At 34.4% G+C, this 27,284-nt stretch overlaps 4 protein-coding genes and 1 long non-coding RNA gene across 5 annotated transcripts; 2 read left to right on the top strand and 3 right to left on the bottom strand.

Annotated features, from left to right (window-relative positions):
- The first annotated feature begins 703 nt into the window (after positions 1–703).
- LOC138856451 (uncharacterized) lies at positions 704–1,817 on the top strand. Its single transcript, XR_011395676.1, has 2 exons — positions 704–1,499; positions 1,566–1,817. It is a non-coding gene; the product is annotated as an uncharacterized lncRNA (long non-coding RNA).
- Positions 1,818–2,589: 772 nt separating this feature from the next.
- LOC106619019 (stromal cell-derived factor 2) lies at positions 2,590–4,041 on the bottom strand. Its single transcript, XM_014236980.3, has 2 exons — positions 3,843–4,041; positions 2,590–3,717 (listed from the first exon to the last, which is right to left on the bottom strand). Exons 1-2 carry the CDS (start codon positions 3,916–3,918, stop codon positions 3,131–3,133), a joined length of 663 nt encoding a protein of 220 aa, XP_014092455.1. The 5' UTR covers positions 3,919–4,041; the 3' UTR covers positions 2,590–3,130.
- Positions 4,042–4,454: 413 nt separating this feature from the next.
- Positions 4,455–6,385, top strand: LOC106619020 (uncharacterized protein CG1161). Its single transcript, XM_014236981.3, has 5 exons — positions 4,455–4,631; positions 4,701–4,852; positions 4,913–5,021; positions 5,357–5,482; positions 5,839–6,385. Exons 1-5 carry the CDS (start codon positions 4,560–4,562, stop codon positions 6,004–6,006), a joined length of 627 nt encoding a protein of 208 aa, XP_014092456.2. The 5' UTR covers positions 4,455–4,559; the 3' UTR covers positions 6,007–6,385.
- A 431-nt stretch (positions 6,386–6,816) lies between these two features.
- Prosbeta7 (proteasome subunit beta type-4) lies at positions 6,817–7,889 on the bottom strand. Its single transcript, XM_036373415.2, has 3 exons — positions 7,657–7,889; positions 7,088–7,586; positions 6,817–7,014 (listed from the first exon to the last, which is right to left on the bottom strand). The coding sequence occupies exons 1-3, from the start codon at positions 7,800–7,802 to the stop codon at positions 6,862–6,864; spliced, it is 798 nt and encodes a 265-aa protein (XP_036229308.1). The 5' UTR covers positions 7,803–7,889; the 3' UTR covers positions 6,817–6,861.
- Positions 7,890–10,303: 2,414 nt separating this feature from the next.
- On the bottom strand, positions 10,304–27,015 carry Cerk (Ceramide kinase). Its single transcript, XM_014236987.3, has 5 exons — positions 26,457–27,015; positions 13,502–13,819; positions 11,783–13,419; positions 11,523–11,719; positions 10,304–11,118 (listed from the first exon to the last, which is right to left on the bottom strand). The coding sequence occupies exons 2-5, from the start codon at positions 13,764–13,766 to the stop codon at positions 10,998–11,000; spliced, it is 2,220 nt and encodes a 739-aa protein (XP_014092462.2). The 5' UTR covers positions 13,767–13,819; positions 26,457–27,015; the 3' UTR covers positions 10,304–10,997.
- Positions 27,016–27,284: the final 269 nt, after the last annotated feature.

Genomic DNA, 27,284 nt, shown 5'->3' with positions numbered 1-27,284 from the left:
AATTACAATAATATTCCTCCTAATAAAAAAACGACGTTACGTTGAACCTTCCAAATGACTTATTTCGGAGAGTTTCTTAAGCTAAGTACTCTCTGAAATAACATTGTTTCAACCATTTTCTGTTGGAGACCCAAGCAAGTCTTTCGTCTGTCTTCCTCCGCATACCAAAAATAAGTCCAAGAAAGGGAGGAGAGAGGCACACAATGGCTGCAACCTAATTTCACGAGATTACTTCGCTACTGCTACTTGGAGATCGCACCAAAGTGGCACCAGTGATAGAAAACATGTAGATTCCTCTATTTCCTTGAATTGAGTTAAAAGCGCCTTTTGTGGTGCATTGTAAACCCAAAATCAATAAAATAATGTTCAGTGGGTTGGGTTAGGGACGAAGGCTTAGATCGATTTCGGTGTTACTTCGACCTCAGGGAGCGCCCCAAATTGACCAACCCTTTATATGTACTGTAAACACACATGAAATCTTTGCTCAGACATCCCTCGTGTATACATTGTAGTTTTGCTGTCATCGCACAACAATTAATAATTAATAACATAAAATTGGGCATTTCTCTTTTGCACACACCCTTCAAAAGCCTTTAATGACAGCATTGACTCTTGCTCATTGGTTTTGGATGTATTACACTTCGATTGGATAAATACTTTGATTTCTCAACAGAGATTGGCATACACGCGTGATAACGGTACAGATATGTATATACGAAACACAATAATTCTGGTTTGACCGTTCTGTTTCTACGTTCTTGAATTAGTATAAAATTTAGGAGTAATAAATACTTGGACCACTTTCACGTACTCACACTTCAACTCTTTCTAGTATTATTTTAAATACGATCATAACAGAAATTCTAAAATACGAAATTTTGAGAAATGTTTTTCGAGTTGACAGTCCTTGGATAAATACAAATCCGCAACCGTTCGGGTTACATAAATAATACATATGTATATATGTATATTCAGTGGTACTACCGAGTTTAGTGTTGTTGTTTTGTTCTATTTGGTATGATAATTTTTTATGCTCGTCCAATTTGGAGGTCAACAGCTATATCAAGTGTATCGAAGAGGTCATACTATAAATTATAGCAATCTACCAAGGCCAGTGGGCTGTCGAGGTTTATTCAAGATAAATTTAATCGGCATCATCGGTATTGGATACCTTGTGATCTAACCAGAGTAACTTGTAGCAGTTAATTATTAAGGAGGTGGAACTGTGCTAATTCTAGAAGTGTGCGACTGATGTGTTCTTGTTTTATACTGACAGTATTGGAAGAATCGACGTACATACCTACAAAATTGACAGCGTCGGTGATGTTAACTGCAGCTTAGAAAGACACGTGTCAGTACTACATACACCGGCACAAGAAATGCCTTATGGTTGCCTGACAAAGATTGTAGCGGAATCTTGATTAGGTAGTGGAGAAAGCGGTCAGGTTGTCTGATTGAAACCATTGGAGTTATCGGTGTCCTCTCTTTGGTCACTGACGGTAGGTAAAGAGAGATCAAGGTTACATCGCTGATACAAATCTTAAAATTTTGTATTTTTCGACAAGTGTAACCGGCTGTTGTCGTGATTGTAACTGCAACATACCCGCGGGAGCATCCTAGAGGACTAGATGGACAACCAACCCGACAACAGAATGTCTCATGATTCATCTCGATTACTATCTACAGAATGAAATCTACCTTATCCCAATTAAAAGCACAACGAAATATCTCTGGAATCAATGGAATGGAAATCAACAATACAAACAACTGTCAGATGCAAATATACCTCATATTCAAATAAAAAGTCTATTCCTGAGTTTCCTAAATTTTTTTAATTCACCCTCGCCTCTAAAGATTCATTCCCTTTCTCTCTTTGGCTAAAGTCACAAGCACCAAAATGTAATTAGCAAAAGAAGAGTCACAGCTGAGACTTTCTACTTCTATCAACTGTCTTTTTGGACTGGGATCATAGAGGAATAGGTTTTAGATGAACATGTTTGATGGGACAGAGAGTAGAGTTTGCCCAGCTTGGCATCTAAAGAAAGTTAACTGTTTCTCTATGAATGATGTTGTTGTCGTTGGCCGGATAAAAATCTGGGTACGTTCCGGTTACGTAGATATTAGGTGCTGCTTTATAGGACATTGCGAAAGATGCGTTTTGGGCAGAAGGTCTATATAGCTTCCTCATGTTCCTGGAAATGTGATATTTGCGACAAACTTTCGACAGATATTAGAAAGATTGAGAAGAAGTTATTCACTGCAGCTGCTCCTTCCTTAGCTAGATGGTCATCAATCCGTTATTTTTTTGTAATAAGTAATTTGAAGAAATCTTGGCACGTTAACAGTGCTTGGCCGAAAATAATCCGTGTCCATTCCGTTTAGGTACACTCGACTGTCGTAGAAACGAATCTCCCCTCTTCCCTCATTTACCCGCTCATCGATGGTTCTTTCTCCATTTTCCGAGCGGTTATTACCTTATTCTTGCTAGCTAACAGATGTTACTGCGACAGCAGTTCGCTAAAAAATGTCACTATAGAAATTATATAACCTCACATGTTGTTGTTGTTGTCGAGTGCAGAGTATGAAATGTAATTGTAACAACTTTCATTTTTATTATTTATTTTCATCGCTGGAATAAATCCACCTTTTGAATAGGACAGCTGAATACATACATACAAATAAACAGTATGAAAGACTAATGATTCATGTTATTGTTGAGGGGCAAAACTCGTTGAACAAAAAATTTCAGAACCTGCTGCTAAGTTGATGAACCTTTGCCGAATATACATATATAAAGTCGGATCCTTTTACATACATCCTACGTAAGTTATCCTACAAAATCGAATTTCAACCGTCAGTTGATGCAACTCCATAAATATATTTTTAATTGCTTTGTTAATTTTGTCTTTTCACACAATTTGCATTTATTTGATATCCATAAAAACATGCAAGATTACTGCAGCTGAATGTTGAAAGTATGATGTGTTGTCATGTATGCGAGAAACAAAAATTCTATTTGAACTAATAATTAAATGAAAAACTAACTATGGTAAAATTATATCATAAAATAAAGCGGCAAAATTCGTATAAAGCGTATGCACATCACATTAGCTTTGCCGTCACAATTTTTCTAAAGTTCCGTGTGAGCATATTCATTGTGTGATTCTTTGTCCTTTGGTACAATAAATAAACCCTCTGCAGTTGTCCATCGTGTGCCGTGCTGCGTACTACTGAAACCGACAATCTCCATCTGGCCAGAAATTGGTCTTCCAAACGAACGTCCAGACATACCCAAATAGCTGCCAGTGTCTAAATGGCGCAGGCGTACATGAGCATCACGTACCCATTCATCACTGGAGCAAATTAACTCCCAATGATCACCGGTGTCACCTATACCATCATCCCCATAGGCTGACACTTCTTGTTCACCAGATAAAGGTGAGGGAAAATGATGAGAATGTAAGTTCTTCTTAGTAGTTAAATGTTCTAAGCGTATTATATCGCCACATTGTATGGGTTCGCCACGTTCACAATGCTTATTTGTTGGTGCCTTTATCACCCAATGACTGTTAACATCTTCTTTTAATTCAATTCCTGTCACCGATTGTTGACCAGAACCAGAACCGTATTTCACATCATGTGAATGCAAACGGGAGCCATAATCCGAATTCAGTAGTTTTATTATTGAGCCACAAGTTACAAAATTGGTTTTGCCCGCTGAAAGGAAGCCAAAAATGTCTCTATTAGAAGTGATAACAAAACTGCAACCGGAAAAAATACAACAAATATACACAGCTAGTGGGCGGACCACCACCAATCACAAGCGACCACATCAAACTTACCAAAAGACACGGGAAATGTGCATAATATAAATGAAAGGATTATTTCTAACGGCAAATAACATTTATTCGTGTTCATTTCTTCTTATTTTTACCTAAATTAATTAATTTGTTCAAATAAATACTCTTAATTCTCGGTAGATGAAAAACGATAAGTTTACACTATGTAGGGAACTTTTGACTTCTAATTGACAAAATTGCCGAACGACACGCAAACAAATGTCAAATTAGATAACACAAATCTGGCTTGCGCAAACTAACAATATGTTGCCAGAATTTACATTAGTAAGATATTATTTGTCAGAATTTTAATTTTTCTATCGTTTTGTTATAATTCTTGCTTTTAGTTTACATTTAATTATTGGAGTTTGTAAGTTTTTTTTTTGCGATGAAGAACAAGAAAATTAGAATGTATTTTATTATTAAACAAATTATGTCGAAGCATTATTATATATACCAACTTCAAAGTTACATATATCCAAATTTTACTAATTTACGATTAATGTCTATATACATATATATAGTAAACAAAGAATTCAAACAATTTTACCGCATATCTTCATTATAAGGTTTCTCTGGCATCGCACAAACAAAACAAAGGATGTCAACATTTGCGAACATGATCATAGAAAACAGCTGACAAGAGAAGGGAAAGAAAAATACAAAATAGACGTACATTTATTAAAATTTTACAAAATTTCTTATTCAATTTAATAAGCAATGTTTCGACCAGAAAACATGCGTTGTAGTGTTACAGTATTAGGCATTTTATGCTTATCCCTAACTGTTTCGGTAAGCGTTCAGATTTTTGTTTAGAAGGTTCATTAAATATATATTATAACAACGCATACGAATTTGTAGTTTGCTATGGCAGATATAACTCAACAAAATACCAGCAATCCACCTAAGGTTGATAACAACAATGTTCCTGCTGTCAAAGGTTCATTGAGTAGCACTTTAGCACCAAACATATTAAATTCCTTAGTGCAAGCCACAAATTCAACACCTAAATGGTACGTATTCGAGTTTTCTATTTTTGATTATTAATATTTATTTCTTTTTTATTCTCTTAGTGTGTGTGATGGAGCTTTGCTACCGCGTCTTAATGAAAATGGTAAAGTGCTGGAAATCTGCCCGGAATGTAAATGCCAGCATGAAGCAAGGAACACAACGCTAATTAAGGTAATTTGCAGCAGTTTCGTTTACGTATTATAAATATAAATATATAGTTTCTAAAGAAAATGGCTAGTTCAGAACTCCAATTGTTCATATCATAGTAGCAAAAATTTACGATTAGTTTTAATTTTGGCTTTAAAAAATAAAACAACAATAATAATTGCATTAAATTGCAGACTCTGATTTTGTTGAAATTATTATTGTTTAGTACGAAATATTAATTTTATATATAATTATTTTAAATTTATTAGTATCGAAAAACTATCTTGCCACAGTATATATATGTATATTTCGCCCATCTCTATCAATTCAATGATTTTATTTTCTAATTGTTTCAACAGGTCGTTGTCATAATCGTGATTTGGATTATATCCATACTTGTAATATATATGCTATTTCTTATTTGCTTGGATCCACTACTCAACAAGCGTGTTAAGGCGAATTATCAGGAGCACACAAACGAAGATGTACATATCAAATATTCCAACGTACAATATAGTCTCTTGGAATATGACAATAAAGATTCTGATTGATTATCTTTTAGTTTTCGTTTTCATGTTGTTTTTTACATATTTTGTTGCACATATGTTTAATTTTACATAGTTTTTTATATTTTCTGTAATCAACACACTAACGACACATACATACATTTTAATTTTAAAATGTTCATTTCCGTTATCAATATGAGTTTGTATACCTAGTAGGCGATTAAGCACACACATACATGTTCTAAGTATTTACACTAACACCAAAATTGTTACAATTTAATGTTAATAGCTGTGAAATTTTTAACACTATCATTATTTCTCTTTACTATTATTAGGATGAAGCAAGCGGTACTTCCCCTCCATTGCCGTCCGGCATAGCAAATCAAGAAATGAATTCTCGCGCAAATGTATTGAATCGTGTTGGTCATCAAACGGATAAATGGAAGCGACAAGTGCGCGAACAACGTCGTCACATCTATGATCGACGCACAATGTTGAATTAAATTCGTAGCTTATGTAGGGAGAATTCGCGTTTATTTTCTTTAATATTTTTGAATATATTAATTTTATTAAAAAAAAAAACAAAAAAGTTTATAACGTAATCAAATGTATCTTATAACTGCATATTTACATATACATACATATATGTGTCGCCACTATCTGCAGCTATCCAACCTTTTTTAATTAATGTGGCGACGATCTCATACGAGAAAGTACTTGTTTCAATATATTATTTCTTTTTCTTTCGACTAAGTAAGTTTTGTAGAAATTAATGTATTAGAAGTAATCACTTTTAAATATCGCATATGCCTGCATACTTACGATTATTCATACGAAATAATACATAAATGTATAGAATTAAAGGATTTTAGCGAAAATATATGTAACAATATATTTATTATTGGAACCAAAACAGAAACAAGAACAGGGATTAGTCCGCAGAGGTTGGAAATGTGATCGTGTATTTTATTATATGGCCCACATCGGGTTGAGGAAACAAAATTTAGACTTTTTCATTTCTGTAACTCCAGAAAAATCGAATAGTCTGCGGATGCGTGAAGAACAGCTGAAACCATCTCACCAGACATCTACCGTTTCTACGTAACCAGAATGGACCGGACTTCTATCTGGCCAAGGGTTAACTCGACAGCATTCACAGGAATGTTTTCTGCCGCTACAACAAAAACAAAATCTGCAGAGGACGATTGCATTCATTTAAACCTTTCCCTCGTAAAAAACTAGCAGGATATCCAAAAACTTTATGAGACATTCTATAAATTACAAACCTTTAATACCGTAATATGTAAAACCAATTATGAAAGTATTCTATTTTATTTAGTATAAGCATATATTTGAAATTAATAGCCTTTAACCAAAGTAGCCAATTGCCAATTCTGGTTAACTTCGAAGGGTCCTTGAACAATTGTACCTTGAGCGGTGGAAACTGCTACCGAATATTTCGATATCGCACGACAATCACGATAGTACAACACCTCCATGCACTTACGTAGCTATTAAATAATAATAAAAATCAAAAATTAATTAGAATATCGAAAAATATTTATAAAGTAATATATTTCTTACCACTTGTGAAGCTTCACTTTGCGACAGTAAACGATTATTTGAGATTTGCTCACGCACTAATGGCAAAGCAAAATGTTTGCCAAAACCGGTGGCCACTACATCGTCTTCATAAGCACGTCCGCGAAGATCCACATGACCCAAGAACGGCACACCATCTTGCATGCCACCAACAACCATCTCTAACCACAATGGATTGATACGGCTACGACGGTTGTACAATATACGCGTTAGCCAATTGTACAGTGATTTCGGTTGCATTTCAATATCGTCTTGATAGCACATATCTTCGACCATTTTCTGGTCTATACTTCTTTTTAGACTTTGAAAATCAGCAAAATCGCCACCAGCACCAATGATTGTTTTTTCATTTATTTTGAAAACACGCTGAACATCTTGGTAGCGTGCCAATGACCCATAAGAGACAAGGTTATCCGCAGCAATCATAACACCGCCATCAAACTTAACTCCAATTACTGAGGTACCAGTGGTAATTGGTGATCTACAAATAATGAACACAAATTAATTCTTGTATTACAAGAGGGTTGTACTACTTTTATATTTTTACTTACGACGAACGATTAGACCCATATAAACCAGGTGCTGTGATATTACCGGCATTGATATCTAGGCTAGTGCCAGGAAAGTTATAAAATTGTCCAGGCACAGGGCCACCTCGCCATAATTCTGTTTGAATAAAGTTATTTTGTGAATACATTTTGTATAATTTTTATACGAAAATTAATATTGCTAGCAAAAACGATGAAATGCAAATTGTGGACAATGACAACCAAATTATTGTTTGACAGTTTTAATAGTTGCCGTCCTTACGTGAATTACTGAAGACAAAATATTACTTTACCAATACTGTTAAAATAACAAACATATGGTTGCTGTAAATAGTAGGAAAAATTATTTTATTTCATATCTTTAAAAATAGTTAACTGTTTCAATTCAATAATTATTTAAATATAATTTTGTGATTTTTGGAGGATTAATTAAATTTTAAAAATGTATGCCAAGACACTAAGCTACAACCAGTAGAAAGCCATAACCAGATAAAAACATATCCAAACACTTCCGTTCCCACGACAGTCGGGTCTACGTAACCGGAACGGACCCGGATTTAATCCGGCCAAGGACTGTCAACTCGGCAGAATTCTGCCGCTACAACAACAACAACATATCAAAACACTGTTTTTGTTGTAGCGGTTATCTAAAACTCTATTTAGTGGAAAGGTAGGCTAATTGGCATCGAAGCAATCCAATCCATGCTGTTTCGATAGAATCGGACCAAAAGAAAAGAGGTGTAAATGAACAAGTCCCAAGACAGCCGGTTCTACGTTACCGGAATAGACCCGGATTTTATCCGGCGAAGAACTGTCATTTCGGCTATCTAACCCTGTTTATATCGGTGAATTTTAGGTGAAGATTGCCTTCCATGGAGCAACTCCTAGCAGAAGGATTGCTCTGAATCCTCCTGACCCGTTCTAGCATTGAGTCCAACCCGGGTCCGGAGAAATTTTTCTGCTGCGTTGGCAGTAAAGGTTCCATCCGAACTCCACCTCGCATAAGTGTAACACAAGCACTTAATGGAGCCATCTTAAGACCTGCTGAGGCCTAAAGACACATCGGGACTGGACCACAAGCTATGTGACCTTATGTTGCCAACGCACTATTGCGTCACCAGCCTCTACGGCCGTGCAAATTGCAACCCGTTCGCGCACTGCCCCGCCACTTCAGCCGAGTAGCCAACAAAGGACCTCTACGGTCCTAAGAAACTCAAACTGGCTGAATGACTGGCTGGTGTCACTTCCCGAAGTGTTCCGCCTTAACCGCTCTATCCATTCCTACGCGCGTAATCGTTGGCGAGCGTATATTTGACATGGTGATCGCAGCTGCTACTACTCGCTTCATCCTAGCTTTAAGAATCGCTGGACTCCGCCTTAACTTCCAGCCGAAGCAGCTGTTTTAGCAAACCTTACTTATTGCCATCCCAAAATAAAAGATCTCAATTAGGAAATTCTGGAAATGGTTAACCACAATGGATAGAACACTTGAAGTCTTGTAACCTCTGCACCGGTAAGAGAAAGCTTTGGACTTCTGTCAAGGCCTTGTCAAATCCGAAGAGACATGACGACCGGGTTGAAATAAAAATCGATGGTCATGCCACCTCGGACACGAACAAGTGCGCGAGCTATTTTAACCGGCAGTGCACCTTTCGACATAGAAGGCTAAACGATGTGTTACCCGACAACTGCGCAAAATGGCCAAGGACTGTCAACGCGGCAGAATTCTGCCGCTACAACAACAACAATTGAAGCCTTGCCGTCTGAAGCTTTTTCGTCTGCATTTCACCACATCCGGCAGGCCGATTGCCTTGAATGTTGCCATCAAATTATCTTTGTCATTGTTTTGTTCAGATGAAATTCTAATGCCTTCGACTGTGATATTAAGATCTAGTCTGTATTCTTTCGTCCAGCTCGTGAATATGGTCGTTGTGGATTTAGTTGGGGAGAGTTTCAGGCTCCATGTAGAGAAGAAGCGAGGAAGATTGGTAATATAGTTTTCTACTTTCTTCCATTGTCTGATGTCACTATCGGACAACACCCTGCGGAACCCCATATTTAATTTTTCTTAACATGGAATTTTGACCTCGAAATAGTTCATGGTCCACCTCTTCAGTTCTGGTATTAGCGTGGATTGTTCGATGTGTTCTAATACCGTTGTATGATTGACTGTGTCAAAAGCATTTGGCACGTCCAACGCTACTAGAATCGTCCTCTCACAGGGTGGTTTTTGATTTAGTCCACGAACAATCTGGACATTTATGACGCTAAGTGCTGTGCACTTTCCAGAACCATGTTGATGATTTGCTAGACTCTGGCGGTGAGTGAAAGCCAGGAATAACAAGGCTTTAAGTGTCTTCACTACTGGGGAAAGGAGAATTATCAGATGATCAGACTCCATCAGGTTGATGGGTTTTCCAAGTTTTAGTAATAGTAGTGCAGTAGGAACTATCGAAACGGGTCATTTAGAAGACAAATCAGGGTCACTAAATGTTCTCAAATATTGAGCAATAATCCAATGGGCTTCTATTAACATATCTATGGGGAGGCTTCACTCACTAGAAATACTAAGTTTAAATCAATAAATCTAATTTATGTAACTTAATTTTGGCATGTAAATAGGTGTCTCATAAAAATTTAAAAAGAAATGTTCTCGTTTGTTTTGTTTTCCATTTATTGTTTCTTTATTGGCGAATAATCATTAACGGTTAAACAAATTAAACAGATCGATACCCCGTTGCCACTATAACGTCACCAAACTTACAAATAATATACATATGTTACCATAAATTTAAACAATAATTAAAAACATCGTGAATTTTACTAAATAAATCACATAAATACATACTCATATCAGATTTTACATAATTAATACTCATACGAATGTTGGGAATGTTGGCTTACAATACTTTATACCTGTATGTATATATTTTTTAAACTTAAATAGGAATGGTAACAAATTGGGACCAAATATAATAGATATAAATTATATGTGTACAATATATAGATATTAAATTGATTTTTATAAAAGTAGCATTTTAAAATACATTTGTATATATGTATGTATGTACGAAATATGTATGTATTGATTACCAATTTTAGTTTTTCAAATTACATATTGCAAATATTTATTTAAAATCTTTAGTGCTTAAAGCTTATGTTTCCAACACTTTTTTTCATACATATCTACACATGAAATACTTTCAGCTCTATATAAGGAGAAATCTGCGAAAATTGGTCATAGTTTTCCTTATCAAACAGCAAACGATTGCTGTACCCACCAACTTTTGTAATAATTTGCATTCGATCGCGTATCAAAGAACTTCCAACCCATTACGGCTATGTTATTCATCAATTCGGCAGCAGCCACAGCAGCAGCACAATAAGGATTTACCAGCGCTCTTCAGCGGTTTGTTATATGTGTGTGGTCCACGCATGAAGACGTCGATTAATTGGCAATGGGAACTGTAAGAATTCAAAGTAAATGATTGGTATTTAATTGAATCAAAGAATTTTATGATTAAAAATAAATTTTTATTTTTTATTTAATACGAGGTTGATTTAATTAACTAACAAAAACTATAATTCTGTTAAAAAGATATATACGATAATGTTTTCTACGATATAAAATATCTTCCGATAGTTGTGCCATAGGACGGAGAAGCTAAGATTCTAAAATGACCGCATTCGTATATACGGCCAATGACAGTCAACCCGACAGTATTCCAAAAAGAAAAAAAAACAATTTAGGTTAGGTTTAAGATATGTGTTACAACACCAACTGTTGGCTAAAATTGATTACGGTCACTCCCGTGAGTATATACAAGTATTACACACAAATTCATTCACGCTTAAATTAAAATACGTACATCATAGTTAATTCCTGATCGTTAACCACTTCTCCGTCACAGTTCCAGCGCGACAAACCGTTGTCATCATCATAGTCAACAGTTTCAGCGATCGGCTGACAGGAACCACTAATACTATACTCTTGCGCAAGATTTGCATTAGGTGAACGGAAGCAGAACTTTTTGGTGCGATAGGTTTCCACAAAAGGCAAATTTCGCTACGAAAACAAATTAAATATGTTAAAAATTGTATATAGAGGTTAAGACGAGTTGGTACTCACAATATCGCCGCTGCGCCCCATTAAGTTTATGAGCAATCGCACATTGTTGAGCAGCGAGGTTTTTCGCACTAGTATCAGGTCTAGATAGCCATCGCCTAGATGACTGTAGCGTGCCACACCGTTGGGACTACGCGTGCAGGCGCAGGTAATATTCGCGCCACTGATCATAAAAAATTTACCATTTATTGTTTTCCACTCACTTTCGACCTTACTTTTTATTTCCGGCGCGCACTCGCCATCTGCCGCATCGCACACCATTTCACTATTATTATCACAGTCCGTCAAATTTATATGCTTCTTATCATCAAAGTCCATAGTTTCATTGCTACTACTTGCATCACACATATTTCCGCCACGCAACTTGGCAGCGATGCCACCCCCCACTTCCAAATAATTCGTTGTATTGCTTTGGCCGTCGTTACTATCATCACAGCTCTTCAATGAGGCGTTCGAAGAGGTGGGCAGCTCATCGCCTTCAACACGCGTCGGCGCAGTAGCACTTGCCAATACGCCTTCCTGCATTAAAGCGCATTTCGTTGCAAGCGCCGCCTGTGCAATGGACGCCGCGTCACAGCGCGTACAATTTGTATAGCAAATTGTATCATCTGTAGTTGACACGTTTTCATTCCTCGCGCCTTCTTCGTGTGCAGCCGCAATGGCATTAAATTTTTTGTCGCCTATTGGCTGAAAGACGCGCAGCTCCGCTTCATAGCCGTTATTGGTAAGGAACGTTTTAACACCGGCAAACTCATAGCGCTTGGTACCCAGCCAACGATAACGTTCGCTCCTCGCCGCCACATCGCCCAAATAGCCGTAGGATAATACACTGGCGCAAAAGCGTATGACACCTTCACGATTGCGCACGCTACAAATGTCCAGACCGCGCCGCTGACCCAAAATTAAATGTATCGCCGCAGTACGCACATCCGCTGTGCCATGTAAGCTGTACGCGACCGTATCGGTGCTACCCGCTGGTATTATAGCTACGGGCAGCGTTGGTCTCGGCACATACGGCGGCTGGCGCGCATCTAAGCCCGCGTCGCATATCGCGCGAAAGATGAGTCCGTTAATTACCTCCGCCACTGTGCCGTCGCCACCAACACAACAAACGGCATCAAACGGCGACAAATCATGACTCAATAGTATGTCGCGGATTTGATTCGAACGCTGCGATATAATGCAGGACGCGTCGATGCCAGCCAATTGAAACAGCGGTTTACAGTGGCGCTCATAGACGTGCAAGCCGCGCTGACGTCCGCCATACGGATTGATGAAGACCAGTAAGCGGCGCACGCGCAGACGCGTCGGCGCCGTATTCGCCAGCATTTTATTGAGCAGCGCATGCCATTGCCGCACCACATACGCGTCCGCATTGTAAAGTACCAGGTTGTGCACGTCCCAGCGATTGCAATCTATCTCTGAGTTCACGATGCGCGCGGCGTATGATAAGGCAAGATACTGTTCAGTGGGTGGCGTACTGCTGTGTTGTTGTTGTTGTTCGCTTGCGGTGTGCGCATCGAACTCAGCCATTGGCTGCGGTGCTGCAATATGCAAAGCCGCCGACTTGGTGTTGCCCTTGCTCACTCTGATTAGCTCGTTTATATGCAGCACATTCGTGTTTTTGCCATAGACTGCGCCTAAGTAACAACAACAATAAGAAAAAACAAACAAAAGACAAATATGTTAAGAATATATATTTTTTTAATAATATTAACTCACTTTGTTTCAAGTTGCACTCAGCGTCCGCATCGCTGTTGCGCTTCGACTGCAGTTGCTCCCAAACGATGTGGTCATAGTTGAGCAAGACGCGATACCGTTTCTTCTTGATTTGAAAGTTACTCAGGAGTATATCACAATTTTGACTGCTGGCTATGGGTGACACTGCCCGCGCTGCAGTAGTTGCCTCCTTCTCTTTGCGGCTTGCGGTATTTGCATTGTTGTGCGTAGCGGACAACTGCGCGAAATCGGTGCTGCTCTGCGTCATCTCGGTGGCTGGCGTTGGACTGATTAGTTAAGCGCGACTCGACATGCCAAAAGCTGAAATGAAAAAGTTTTTAGCGGCGATTCAAACTGGTTTTCGTATGCAAGATGAAGCAAAGAAAAACTGTGTAATAGCGAATTGTGAAAAAGAACCAAATACTAGTAGGTAAAGAGAAGGAAAATATGCCGAGAAACTAATAAAACCGTATTGTCCACACCAGCGATTGTATTAAGTGGCAAAAAACAACAAAAACAATCAAAAAATATTACAAATATTAGCGTGTTTTTGTTATGCTAACATTCGCATTAGGCAAACTTGTTTTCTAATCAGCCAACGTTTGCAGAATAGCATAAGCTAGGTTACTGTTTCCATAATTTGTATTGTATTATGTACATATACAAATAAAAATATATTCTAAAAATTATTTAAAATTTTTAAGCCTTATTGCGTCGTTTCAAATAAATAAGACTAAGTCGTCGGATATTGTTGTTAGAGCACCATTAAATATTCCTCAAATAGTGTTTTGAAGTATCGTGGAAGCGATTTTATGTAGTCTCTAAAATACCTATAAAGTGCTACCTATAAAGTGCTCTAAAGTTTCATATTGTTAATCGAAAATTTTAAATTTTGCTTTGTCAAGGTATCAAGCCAAATTCTATGGACACAACCGACGTATTCGTACTAAGTAACCGATTAAGTGGTTATGTTAGCCGTCTAAAAAGCCAAATTTTGCTATATTTAATTTAGAACTATGGAAAAAGTAATCGACTTTCTCTTTCTCAGGATTTATTTAGGATATATTTGGTTAGTAAGCCAATCTTTGAAATCAACTAGCCTCTGCGGGCGACAGCAATTATAGGAACTCTCGCTTTCTGAAGCAAAATATAAAACTGGGTCTTAACCTTCATAAGACTTGCAAGGACAGTAATTAAGTTTTTAGGTTTATATAAAATTTTCACAAAATGGTAGACACATAAAAAAAGGTACAATTTTTGACCGAAAAATTATTATATTGATACTACTATGAAACTACAATAAAAATGTCAATGTTATGTTCATTGAACCTTTTCTGTCGAACATAGTTTTCTAATCGAACATAACTATATTTTCATTTAATTAATTGTTATTTTAACGGATATCGGGCCTTTAATCCGGGCTGTCAGCAAAAGACATCGTAGAACGGCTGTCTTATAAATTGAAGGCCTCATCTTATGATTTCAAAATACTCTCAAATATTCTCATCGATGATGTATTGTAATATAGATTTTGGAATAGTCGTCATTACAGCTTGTGTATTGGAGTAAGTTTTATGAAGGGGATTTTGAAAAGATTCTGAAGTATTCTGTACTCAAGAACTTTTCGAAAACATCACTTGCAAAAACCTATGCTTAATATATCTCAATGCTTAAGGAAGTCCCTACCCGGAATCTAGATCCACAGTTTATGAACCCTCAGTGCCAAAGTAACACAAAAGACTAGATGAAAGCAGTTTCAAACAAGCATTTGATTGACTATACCGATGTGGTTGGAGGATTAACCAATGTCAATGTCATCTACTTAATAAAGTCTCCTGAGAACTAGTTCGTGTATATACAGACAGATGGACGTATATATAGACAAGCAGATAGATGGACAGACGGACATGGCTAAATCAACCCAGCTCATCATGCTAATCAGCTATGTATAATATATACATATGTATGGTATACATTTTATAGGGTCTCCGACGTCTTTTGGGTGTTAAAAACTTCGTGGTAAACTTAATATACTCTGTTCAGGGTATAATTCTGGAAAACATCGGCAATCATCATCAACAGCTCTAGTCAGTCATATTGCATGCTTCGATTTTGAATATTTTCGGCGTAGATAGAAAAAAAGTTAACTTCTCGGTGCAAATGAACGCAGTAACAGCAGCTACAGACGCTAAAAATGTGAGAGAAGTATGTGTTGTTACAGCATAAGAAAATTTTAGACTGTTGCTGGAGTAAATTCCAGGAAATATTATGGTTTTTTTCGCTAGTAAAAGTAGTCTCATTTATCAGTTGGGACTTTGACTTTAGTCTCAAACAAAGAAAATCATTGAAGAACAATAAAAAAAACTTTTTTGAGATGACTCGTTGAATATGTATGCTGTGAAAGGTCAAAAAAGTTGCAAATATAGGATGTAAACATCTCTCATAGTAGAAGTACTTGTTGCTGCACTCTCGTGTGCTTATATTACACTTATTACCAGGCACGAAAGCAATTTGTGGGCGGTGAATTCACGTTGATTACTTGTTAACTGAAGTCTGCACATTCCGAGAAGTACTGACACCAATTGTTGCGAGTCATTAATTTCAAAGCAGCGTCGTACAAAGCGCACGCGAGAGCCGGCCAAAACGCAAAACGCGCAAAAGCAAGGAAGGCAAAACTCGAAACAACATCTACTTGAGTGCTATTCATACTACTTACGAGTATATTTGTATGTATGTACAAGTATGTTTGTATAATTACTTAATTTCATTAAGCAGCCGTTGAATACATCATTAAAAAAAGTGCAAAGTTTAAAGTTCCGCATTTTGTAAGCAACGACAAAATGCAAATCTTCATAGCATAAAACAAAAAAAAAAATATATATATGCACGTAAATGTAAGACTTAATAGATAATTTACATAAATACAAAGTACGAAGATGATAAAGCAACCATTATTGTCAAGTTCAAGTACAAAACCGTTCACCTTCGACGGCGATGCGCGATCGCATTTAGCGATTTGTCCACACTGGCGTAACTGTGATAAAGTGATCGGCACTGAGAGAGGTGCCGTTAATTTATATTTATACATTTTTGTATTGTTATTATTTCTTTTTTACAAATCGTTTTTCTTGTGTGATCATTTTCGCATCAAAATACTCCCTTTTGAGCTCAACTTAGCTCCAATGTTTCTCATTGTTCGCCTATACATCTCATATGTATATGTATGTACATATTTATAACATAATACAGAATAATCTTAAAAACCAGTTGATCTTTAAAATATCAGCTATGGAAATATCTCTCGCGTTTGCTCTCTGTGTTTTCTTGAGCAACTGGACTGGGCCATTGAAACTATGCGCGTTAACAGAATCAGCAAGGCTATTTTTCTAGATCGATACAATCTCCTTTGTCTGAAGTTGGAGCCACATAACTGTCGTATTCGTGTGAAAGGTGGACGAAAAATTACACCTAGCTGTCAAATTTATTTATAATTATAAAATAGTTTTTTTTTTGGTTTAACTCCAGAAAATGATAGAATTACGGCTGTCATTCAAAATGTTTTTCGAAGGGTCGTGGGATAGTAGAAAATTAGAATAACCTAATTGTAATCTAACTAAGTAAAGTGAATTTGTACGGTTCTTATCCACTCTTATTTGATAAAATATTCATTTTTTTTAACTAGAGATGCACAAGTCAATGTACTTATCGATATTGATGATATCGCTATTTATTAATGACCAAGCTTAGTTGGTACAATGTGGTTTTTTTTTTAAACAGAGATGGTCAAGTTAAGTACTTATCGATATTAATTATATCGATATGTATGTATATTATCGATTATATACGATTTTTGTCCAAATTTAGTTGCTACAAATTTAATTTTTTAACTACAAATGAACAACTGATGTTAGGTATTATAATTTTTAATTAATAATTGTAAATATTATCGATTAAATTATGATACGCCCTTGGTGTATAAGCTTTACAAATTTTTTTACCTAGAAGTGAGCAAGTGCTGATAAGTATCCATATTATTATATTGCTATTTATGAATACTATAGATATTTGTCGATTAAAATCTGATACAAACTTGGTTAAGAAGCATTACAAAGGTTTGACCTAGAGCAAGTGCTACAGCTACCGAAATATAGATTATTACTGGAGTTCATCAATTAAAACATTTTAATACTTGTTATACCAGCTTAATTGAAAACTATTGAAATTTATGTCATAGGATAGGATAATCTAGTTTATCAATATTTATCGATAAAAGATTTTATTCAAGCTTAGTTGAAAAAATATTGAAAGTTTTAGCGTAGAGATATAAGTAAGTGACCCAATATACATATCATAGACATGGTTATCGTTATTTATCGATAAAATATATTTTTTTAACCAAGCTTAGTTGATAAAATATTAAGATTTTTGAACCAGAGAGGAGCAAGTTACGCAACGTATCGATAATGACATTTTTATCGACATTTTTCAATCAAAATATGATATTAATCTTTTTTATCCAAGCTAATTGAAATTTGCTACGAAATGTTTATAAATTATACATATAAGTATGCACATATATGCTAAATATGTTAAGGGGTCTCCATAAAGCTCAAATTTGTTTTTGCCACTCTAATATTTACTTGAGAGCGGAAGAGCCACTAACTTACCTTGAACAATGGCAAACAATGTTTGATAAAGCAGCTTAGTGCTAAGTGATTTCTGTACTAAAGTTACTGACTCTTAATATGACTTTTAAAATGCTATATATTATATGTACATTTGTATCCGAGTATTTCTATTGGCTAATCATACAGAATATTGCTTTAGTGTTACATGGTGTTTGTATGTACAGTATGCGGATATATGTACATACATATGTATATATGTATAGGCATGCAGGTGTAATCATCGTAATATCAATAAATCAATATAAATGAAATACTAAACATCGAACTGCACAGTTAAGTGAATGCATGAAAGCACACATATGTACATACTTACATATGAACGAACTGCGCACGCTTCCATTATTCTAAGAAAATTTCAAATGAATGCAATCTTTGTTTTGCTGTTCAAAACCTCAGTCGATGAAATGATGCTGATTTGTTATTTGGGTTTCCTCTAATAAGTAAATGAATTGTAAATAATCAGCTTCGCCTCTATTTTTCTTATCGTTTGCCACCATCAGAAAGGAATTCGTTAAATAAACGAATTTAAGAAATACTCATATGTTTTGCTTTCAAGAATTTTCATATATCGATTCTTCGCTCAATTAGCAAGAATTTGATGCCATACACAGTGTACAGTGACTCATAAAAGTTTGCATAACAAATATGCTTGGGTTTACAACTTCTTGAAAACTATCGTTAATGGGAAAGTATTAGTGATTTTTATAGAAATGCTTGACTTTTACCGCTTTGCCAGTTGAAAATATCGAGTAATTTTGTTTTAAGTGTGTCTCCATAAAAAAAAATGTGGAAAACGGTTGGCCTCAAGGGCCATCCCTGCAACTTCCCGCTAATTTCATACGCTAACGTTCAAATTTCGCTTTTTTCACTGCTTTTGAGCTCTTCGAAATTTTTCGTTTTCGATATCTCGCAAGTAAATCAACCGATTTTGACCCGGTTTGCGGCAAACGATGTGTTTTTTCAAGGTTTAGAACTGATTAGTTTTTGGTGTCGATCGGTCAAGTCGTTTGGAAGAAATTCGAAAAAAAACGAACGAACAACGGTCCGATTGGGTCCAAACTCACACGAAATTCAAGTGCAATGAAACCCTTTGGAATGCCGTTTAGTTTATTCAAATCGGTTGAGCCGTTTAAAAGTTATAAGAGGGTCACATACATCCACACACACACATATACATCCACACATACATACAGACATACGGACATCATCGTAGAAATGTTCGGGGAAGCTTCCTCGACCCTCAAAACGTCGAGATCTGTTGAGAACTCGATTTTTGCAAAATGGGGTGAAACCAATATCTTCCCGATTTTTAGAAAATTTTCAATTTTCTTAGCGGGAAGTTAAAAACAACTTTGGGCAAATATGGAAACTAGGGTCGCCAGTGGTCGAAATTCGATCGATAGAAAATGCAATTTATTAACAATGCTAAAATATTTGAATTTTATTGAAGAATTTAAGCAAAATGTGAACAAAATCTAAAGTTGTAGAAAAGAATTTACAAAAAAATTTAACATTTATAATTCATTATGTTGCAAAATCATTTGTTCTCTTTCGGGTTTTGGCTTAATTCTTCCATGAATGAACATTCGAATCAAATGGGCCAATTTGAATTCTTTTGCTGTACATTTGTTCTTCCAATAAAAAAATTCATTTATTTGTCCAATAAAAAAATTTTCCATACTAAAACAAGATTTTCATCGTTCAGTTTGTAAGACAGCTATATGCTATAGTAGTCCGATATCGGCGGTTCCGCCAAATAAGCACAGCTTCTTGGGTAGAAAAATCGCTTCAAAAACAAAATGATTGCGAATCGTTTTTAACATTAAAATGTATTGGAATTTGTAAACTTGAACTCTAACGAACGATATCAGTTCCATCAAATCTTCCTATAATTACTATACATATGCATGTAGGTATGTGTAGGTATATATATAAGTAGATTTCATGAATATTTTCGTAAGTCACTATAGAGTCGAATGTAAATTTCCGAACACTTATCTTTATTTTGCCGAATGTAATTTCAAGTAAACATAATTTGATCGGTTGTTACTTTGCTTCCCCGCGCCTATCTTCAAAATTCAAATATTTTAATAGTACTTCTAAATATTCATATATGTATGTATATATTTATGTATTTGGTGGTATATACAAGTAGTAAAGCAACACAATAAGGAACCAGGGCATACAGAATACTTCTGCTAAGTAGGCACTCAGATACTCATTTAAATGTATTTTTTGAAGGACATTTTATCTTCACTTGTTCTATTTATATACATAATTACTTTATATGTTTGACTAGCTGACTTCAACTCAGTAAACCTTGAAAACTAGCGAATCGAACTAGCAACTTGCTTAAATAAATTAGTTATATCACTTCAATGAGGGTTCCAATATTCTCTTACATTCACCATATCTCTGCTCTCCTGTAAAGCAATATGGACACAACCTTAAATAATTGAGTCATGAATTTATTCTGAGAGTGTACTCATTTTCTATTTAAATGAAAGTGTTAGATATATTCTCGTATTGTTAGAAGTTATAAGATTTTAGTCGAAGCATTTTCATTAGAAAAAAAATGTGACAGAGTGTCAAAAAGTCAGCTGTTCTGTGTGTCAAAGTAAATTGGAATTTCATATAAATACTTGAAATAAAAACTAAAACCGTATAATTATCTAAACAAAACAATTGATTTTTTAAAATATTTTTTTAAATTCGTATTTCTATTAGCATTGTATTTTTATAGCAATATTAGGCGTTTGACAGTACAATAATTTTTATATGAACGCCTTTCGATACTCATCTCTTACTCTGAGGGTATATTTATGTATTTTGACAGCTTTCACAGTTTTCTTACTGAGTGAACCAAAATAATATAATTACTTTCATCTTTAAAATTTACAAATAATTAAGTTGAGTCTTATGAATATGCCTAGAAGAAAAAATAACTGTCTACTTAAACATTGGCGGTCCGTATATGGGCTGCCTTAGGGTTTATGAATGAATATTATAAAAACCCTATTACTTTTTCTTGAATATTTACTGTTTACCGAAATTTGCATAAATGCCTGTTTTGTTTACAAATTAACGCGAATTTGCCGAAAATAATAAAAATGAAATACGCGAAAGTGTTGCCATTTATTCCTTTGCCACCAATAGAATCTAGCCAACTGCACTCAATCACGTACATACATAGCTAGTAAAAGTATAATTTTTCAAATTAGGAAGTTAGAAAAAATAACAACAACAAATTAACGGGCGAGATTGTTACGTGCCTTCATGTCCGCAATCAGACGTGTGCGAATCTAAATTGCCATTTGTCGTTTAATTGTATCATTTTGTGGTACTAAGCACTTTAAATTTGTGTACAGATATACTTATGTACGCATAATATGCACAATACTTGCATGTACATATGTACACGTATCTAAGGTGTAAGAATATAAAGCATTTTACCTAATATAAAATATTATAATATAAATTGAACCAAAAAGTAATGTATTTCTTTTGAACAAGTACGTAACTGGTGCATTTATTCAAAATCAGACAGTTATCAGCTCGTGGGACTTCTAAGAACGTAAAAAATATCAGACTTATGCTTACGAAAAGGAAGTAGTCTGACAAGTAGGGCTTGTGGTTCAACTAGTTGACAAGTATTTTGATTTCACTGCGGGTTACTTATGCTCACATACGCTCGTACATACATACTGATGTACATCGACTTATGTATATTTATGAGCAGAACAAAGTGATAAGATTTTTTCTTTTAATTATTGTAATAAATAATACTAATTTAATTAAAATTTAGAAATTTCCAACGTAAATCCGGTGAAATTTGATAAGCGATATTTACGAAACGAAAGCTTTTTATGCACTTGAAATATTATTTATAGCTAGAAGATCTATTGGGGTCATCAAATAAACAATAAGTTAGTTAGTGTAATTTTCCGTAGAAATTGTATTGTCAAAACAAATCGAAGATGTTGATTTTTAATATTCTGGAACTAAAGAGTTTGGTTTCTTGACTTGGCACAGAAAATGAAATCAATTAAAAAATTCTGTTGAGCGCAAGTGAATAATATTTTTATTGCGTAATGACTATTATGAACACTATTCTATAGCCAAAGCGCTCAATTCTCAGAGGCAAATAATAGTATGTCAATTTACTCAATGTATTTGGTGTTCAAATGTACTCAATTTAGCTCAAAAGATTAGTATTATATAGTAGGTTCAAAAAACTAGCTTACCTAGTTTCTAACCTTACTTATTTAAAATCACGTGCAAGTGTCATAAAGTTGGTTTTTTGAAATACTAATATATTTAATACCCGTAATAATTTTATTTAATAAATTATATATCCAAATTTAAAAAACTTTGGCAACCACATTCCAAAATTTAACAAACCTTCGAAAATTTTTCAAACCACTGATCTACACTCTATTGTGAAACTAATAAAAGATTTTTCAGATATCTTTAATACAAAGACTTAAATTTTAAAAATTATTGTTTCTATGAATTAATTTTTTTGAAGTCGGTTATTTGGATAGAAGGTAAGGTCCGAAACGAAATAAAGACTAAACGGTTTATGCTCACCAAAAATGATGCAATAGCATTTTTCTTCAATATTTGTCAATATTTAAGGGGAGAGTAGTGTCAAGTCGATTGGAGCAAAATTTACGAAGTTACGATTATTTTTATAACTGTCTTGTGAATTTTTTACATCAAATTTCCAAACTTACGATGTAACGCTTGGGAGTTTTTGTTTTTAATGATACTAAGTTAGTATATATTTTTCATTTTACAATAAGAAATTAACCGATTTATTCGCAAAAATCGCTTTTTTTGCTTCAAAGTGTTCCAAAAAACTGAAGAATTGAAATTGGTTAATTATAAGTTAAAAGTTTGAAAATTTCAGCGCAATTTCTAAAAAGAAAAATTTCTTATATAATATTTTATAAAATGGTTTTCTTCGTATTAATATAATTATACAGAACAAAATAAAAAAAATTATTAAAATTAAATTATTTAACATATTAAGTCAGCAATTATTTTTTAAGGCAATTTTTAAAATTCTGGTAAAAAGTTAACGCAAAACGGACCTAAAACCAGTAAAGAAATGCTGAGTTTTGAAAGCCGAATGAACAAGTTCATTGTATACAAAGAAAGTGACAGCATTTTGTCTAGCAAGAAGCGCCGCTAACCTTAGATATAAGAGAAGAAAGAAAATGCAAAGAGGAACCGGAGCAATTATATGAAACGATGTAATATATGTACATATGTTTGTATTAATGAATATAAGTATATAATATCGATTTCAACGTTCAAAGAGTAAAGGTTCGTTATCTCAATCGTAATCAATAATTTATACAGGTCGGTTAATTCTTGATAATTTGCTTTTATTCAATGAAAACACGGAAAAAAGTTAACAAAACCCAAATTCGATTTTTTCCGAAGCATATAAATTCAAGCAGATTTGTATAAGTTTTGAGGTGGTATATTTCGGAACAAAATCTGACAGTTGCCATCACGCACAACAACAAAACGTAAAAATAACAGTTGCTGGCCTGTCAAAAAGACAGTCCAATAGACTGACTGGTTGAACTTAGTATCATACTAGTTGAGAAGCAGTTTAGAACTACTTTATTTTACTCTTTGTATATAGATATTTATTTTTGGTTGCTCTTTGATCGATAATCCTCAAAATTATAAAAAATTGTAATGATAAGATAATGAAATGCGTGGTATATATTGTTAATACAAGGTCCGACATTCTTTAATCAAAAAACTAACGACTGCGTAGAATAATTATGAAAAAACATATTGTAATAACAAATAAATTATGCACTTTAAACTTTCCCTACAAAAATTAACCTCCTCCGTTGTGTTTCAGCAGTACTTTCACTGGTTATAAAAATCATGCCCCACACAATGAGCATTTTAGTAACAGTAAAGTTGGCAGTAAAAATTTTTCTCAACTTTAGAGAGCTATAGTTCTCAACGTTAGGTTAAATGTGGTTCTTCAAGACGTCTCAACTATGTACTTATGTATTTGTTAATACACTTAATTTTTAATTTAAAATTCCATCACTTTTATATTTAGTTTTATACCTTGAACGGCGTATATTAAGTTTGCCACGAAGTTTGTAATACCCAGGATGAAACGTTCCAGACCCTATAAACTATATATACAAGTAAATGATCGGCGTGACTAGCTGAGTCGATGTCCGGCTGAGTATACGCGAACTAGGCCCTCAGTTTTTGAGATACCGATCTGAATTGGACCACTATAGCATACAAACTGTTTCATAAAAAACAAATCCTTGTACAGAAAACTTTTTTTTTAAACAAGATATCTTCTCGAAATTAGATATTATATATGTAGGTTATTGCTCTCTCTGGCAACTCTAAAATCTCCAAACATATTGTTCAGATCACACCACTATAGCATGTAGCTGCCATACAAACTGATCGATCAAGACCTAGCCCTTGTATGGAAAACTCTTTTATTTGACGAGATATCTTTACGAAATTTGGCATTGATCATTATCCAAGGCAACGCTATAATTTCTAATCAAAATTAACTTCTTGTATAAATTTGTTTTATTTGTGAAGGGTGTTATATGTAGCTTAGCTATTAATAAGTATGTAAAAAATCCGCATTAGTGAAATCATCTTGGAGTAAGTTTTATTCTCAACATAACCTCAATTCGCTGCTGTAGACATTCAACTACATTTCATTTCAAAAATTAACTTGTCAAAATTTATTTTAAAAATTAAATACACATGTAAAGAGCTAAACAAAACTAATTTAAAAACCCAAGTTTTTGCCAATAAAAAACAACCCGGCAAATTATGCAATCAGTTGTAAACACATGCTTACAAACATACAAATGAACATTCATATAGATAAATAGTTCACAGCTACACCACTAACATTGCAGGTCATATTTGATACTGATATGTACAAACTTACATACATATTTACATAACAACATAAAGAATACTGCATTGTTTCGGCAGTTCAGGTTAAAGCGGTGGAGCACACTGTGGTTATGTGATATCACAAGCTTAAGTTCTGGCAGAATACAATGTACCGAATCGTCATACATACATACATACTTACATATTTATGTTTGCACATGTGCACACCCATGTCAGTTAGTCACTTAGTGACATGGAAATTTTTTATTTTTTGTAAACATTTAATGATGGTGTTTTATTTTGCACAATGCAGTTTAATATCTGGTGTGTGTCCTGCATTCGTAAGCAGTTTCAAGAACAATAAAAGCAATGCATACAGACATGACAGCGAACAATTTACGTGCCTGCATACTTCGACATCGTTAATCCACGTAAAAATCTGCTAAATGTATTCACAGTATGTAAAAACATTTATATTTACAGTATAAATAATCAGGACACATTAGTTTATTTTTAATGGAAAAAGTAGGCATGTGTCAAGTTTGTGCTGAACTGAAAATGAAATAAAAAAGTTCTAGGAATGTTTTTTTTTACCGTTATACAAAGGAATATTATCCATCAGAGAGACGAATATCAATTTAAATAGAGTATGAAAATCATATAATAGATTTTGGTTGTTGTTGTTGTTGTAGCGGCAGAAAACCTTCCTGTAGTAATTTCGAGGAATGGTGGGGAGTTGATAGGATTCGTCGTGGGAACGTTTTTGGCCCAAAACTTCGACTGATTACCTTAGGTACCAGGTTTTACTTAGGTATATTTATACATATACATATGTACTTTTTTATGACAGTTGCAATCCAAAAAAAAAATTATATTTAGTTTCAATTTGCTCAGTAAAAGTTTGATTTTGAAAAATATTCTTCTCGCTTTGTAAAAGTTGCAAATTGATCTTAATACTACCATATTTCTGCCACTAAACAGTACATGGATTAATTAATGAAATCGTAATTTACTACATCTAGACATACAAATATTTGTAAAGTGTTTATTATTTTGTAACCTTTAAGGTAAAATTTAAATTTAGACTCAAAATGTTCCATTTACGTGCTCAGAATTGCATAAATTATACGCACATGTGTATAACAAACACAGACTTACATACAGACACACAAATTTTTTGGAATTCATTAGCACTTTGATAATTGCCAACAAAGAGAACTTTGCTGTAAAACTTGTTTTATCGCGGTTTAATACATCTACATATAAATATTAAATACAAGAAGTGCATATGTGTATGAATGTGTATAATCCTAAATATGATGCGATATAGTTATATAAGTAGCTTCATTCACCTTGATAGCTTTTTGGTGCGTTGGACATCAACGTGTCCACCTCCAGTGAACAGTAGGTATCCACCATATGTTTTGTTCCGATTTCGTTTAAAAAGAATATAAATTTTTTCCTGTTTAGTTGTTGCTTTATCTTTGTATTGTAGTGTGTTGGCAAGTAAATTGATGTATTTTAGAACTTCAAGAAAAGTCGATATGTTAAATACTACACCGAATTTAGAGGTATGAAGTTTTGTACTTTTGTGCCGATATCTCTTAATTTATTGCTGTAAAAATATGCACTTTCTCAATTGATGCGGTATAAACGCATTTCACTTTAACACTCAATTATATTGCCAATTTTTTCGCTGAGTAAAAAAGTTCCAATTCAAATTACTTTTTATTAACACTTCAGGTACTTTGAATAGTATAAACAAACAGTTATGTATATGAAAACATAAATATAATTTGTTTCAGCTGCCCCTTGTTTTATTAAAACGCTTACAACAATAAGAAGTGCAATAATTTATAAAATTAATATACCAACGGAAATCACAAACACAATTCGATTTCACTGCCGAGAAAATACTAAACAAAAACAATGTTCAAGAAAATGAAATTATAATTGACTACACGAAGTGTTGCCAACTATTGTACATGTGTTTGAGGCAATTTTATGAGTTCAACCAATCATAATTTTTTCCAACAATTCTACTTTTTTATTTAATAAAATTAGAGAGAGTTTTTGTAAACCATCTATAGTAGTAATATTTTATATAATAATTTCTAAATTCAGAGCGTACTCTTCTTTAAAAATGTTAAAATCCGTTTGTTGAAGTAATGTTAAAGCAA

This window comes from Bactrocera oleae, chromosome 2 (assembly GCF_042242935.1).
Source record: "Bactrocera oleae isolate idBacOlea1 chromosome 2, idBacOlea1, whole genome shotgun sequence".
Classification (NCBI taxonomy): Eukaryota; Metazoa; Arthropoda; class Insecta; order Diptera; family Tephritidae; genus Bactrocera; species Bactrocera oleae.
The sequence above is the reverse complement of the archived record's forward strand: the minus strand, read 5'-3'. Positions and strand labels throughout refer to the sequence as shown.

What these genes read in the sequence shown, in the direction of transcription:
- LOC106619020 (XM_014236981.3), top strand. Translation starts at nt 4,560, where the DNA reads ATGTTTCGACCAGAAAACATGCGTTGTAGTGTTACAGTATTAGGCATT. An exon ending in ACAAATTCAACACCTAAATG is followed by an intron (nt 4,853 to 4,912) that starts GTACGTATTCGA and finishes TTATTCTCTTAG; the next exon opens with TGTGTGTGATGGAGCTTTGC. An exon ending in AGGAGCACACAAACGAAGAT is followed by an intron (nt 5,483 to 5,838) that starts GTACATATCAAA and finishes TACTATTATTAG; the next exon opens with GATGAAGCAAGCGGTACTTC.
- Cerk (XM_014236987.3), bottom strand. Translation starts at nt 13,766, where the DNA reads ATGACGCAGAGCAGCACCGATTTCGCGCAGTTGTCCGCTACGCACAAC. An exon ending in TGGGGCGCAGCGGCGATATT is followed by an intron (nt 11,720 to 11,782) that starts GTGAGTACCAAC and finishes TTGTTTTCGTAG; the next exon opens with CGAAATTTGCCTTTTGTGGA. An exon ending in GATCAGGAATTAACTATGAT is followed by an intron (nt 11,119 to 11,522) that starts GTACGTATTTTA and finishes GAATTCTTACAG; the next exon opens with TTCCCATTGCCAATTAATCG.
- Prosbeta7 (XM_036373415.2), bottom strand. Translation starts at nt 7,802, where the DNA reads ATGTATTCACAAAATAACTTTATTCAAACAGAATTATGGCGAGGTGGC. An exon ending in TATGGGTCTAATCGTTCGTC is followed by an intron (nt 7,587 to 7,656) that starts GTAAGTAAAAAT and finishes CATTATTTGTAG; the next exon opens with ATCACCAATTACCACTGGTA. An exon ending in AAAGTGAAGCTTCACAAGTG is followed by an intron (nt 7,015 to 7,087) that starts GTAAGAAATATA and finishes ATTATTTAATAG; the next exon opens with CTACGTAAGTGCATGGAGGT.
- LOC106619019 (XM_014236980.3), bottom strand. Translation starts at nt 3,918, where the DNA reads ATGAACACGAATAAATGTTATTTGCCGTTAGAAATAATCCTTTCATTT. An exon ending in CACATTTCCCGTGTCTTTTG is followed by an intron (nt 3,718 to 3,842) that starts GTAAGTTTGATG and finishes GCTTCCTTTCAG; the next exon opens with CGGGCAAAACCAATTTTGTA.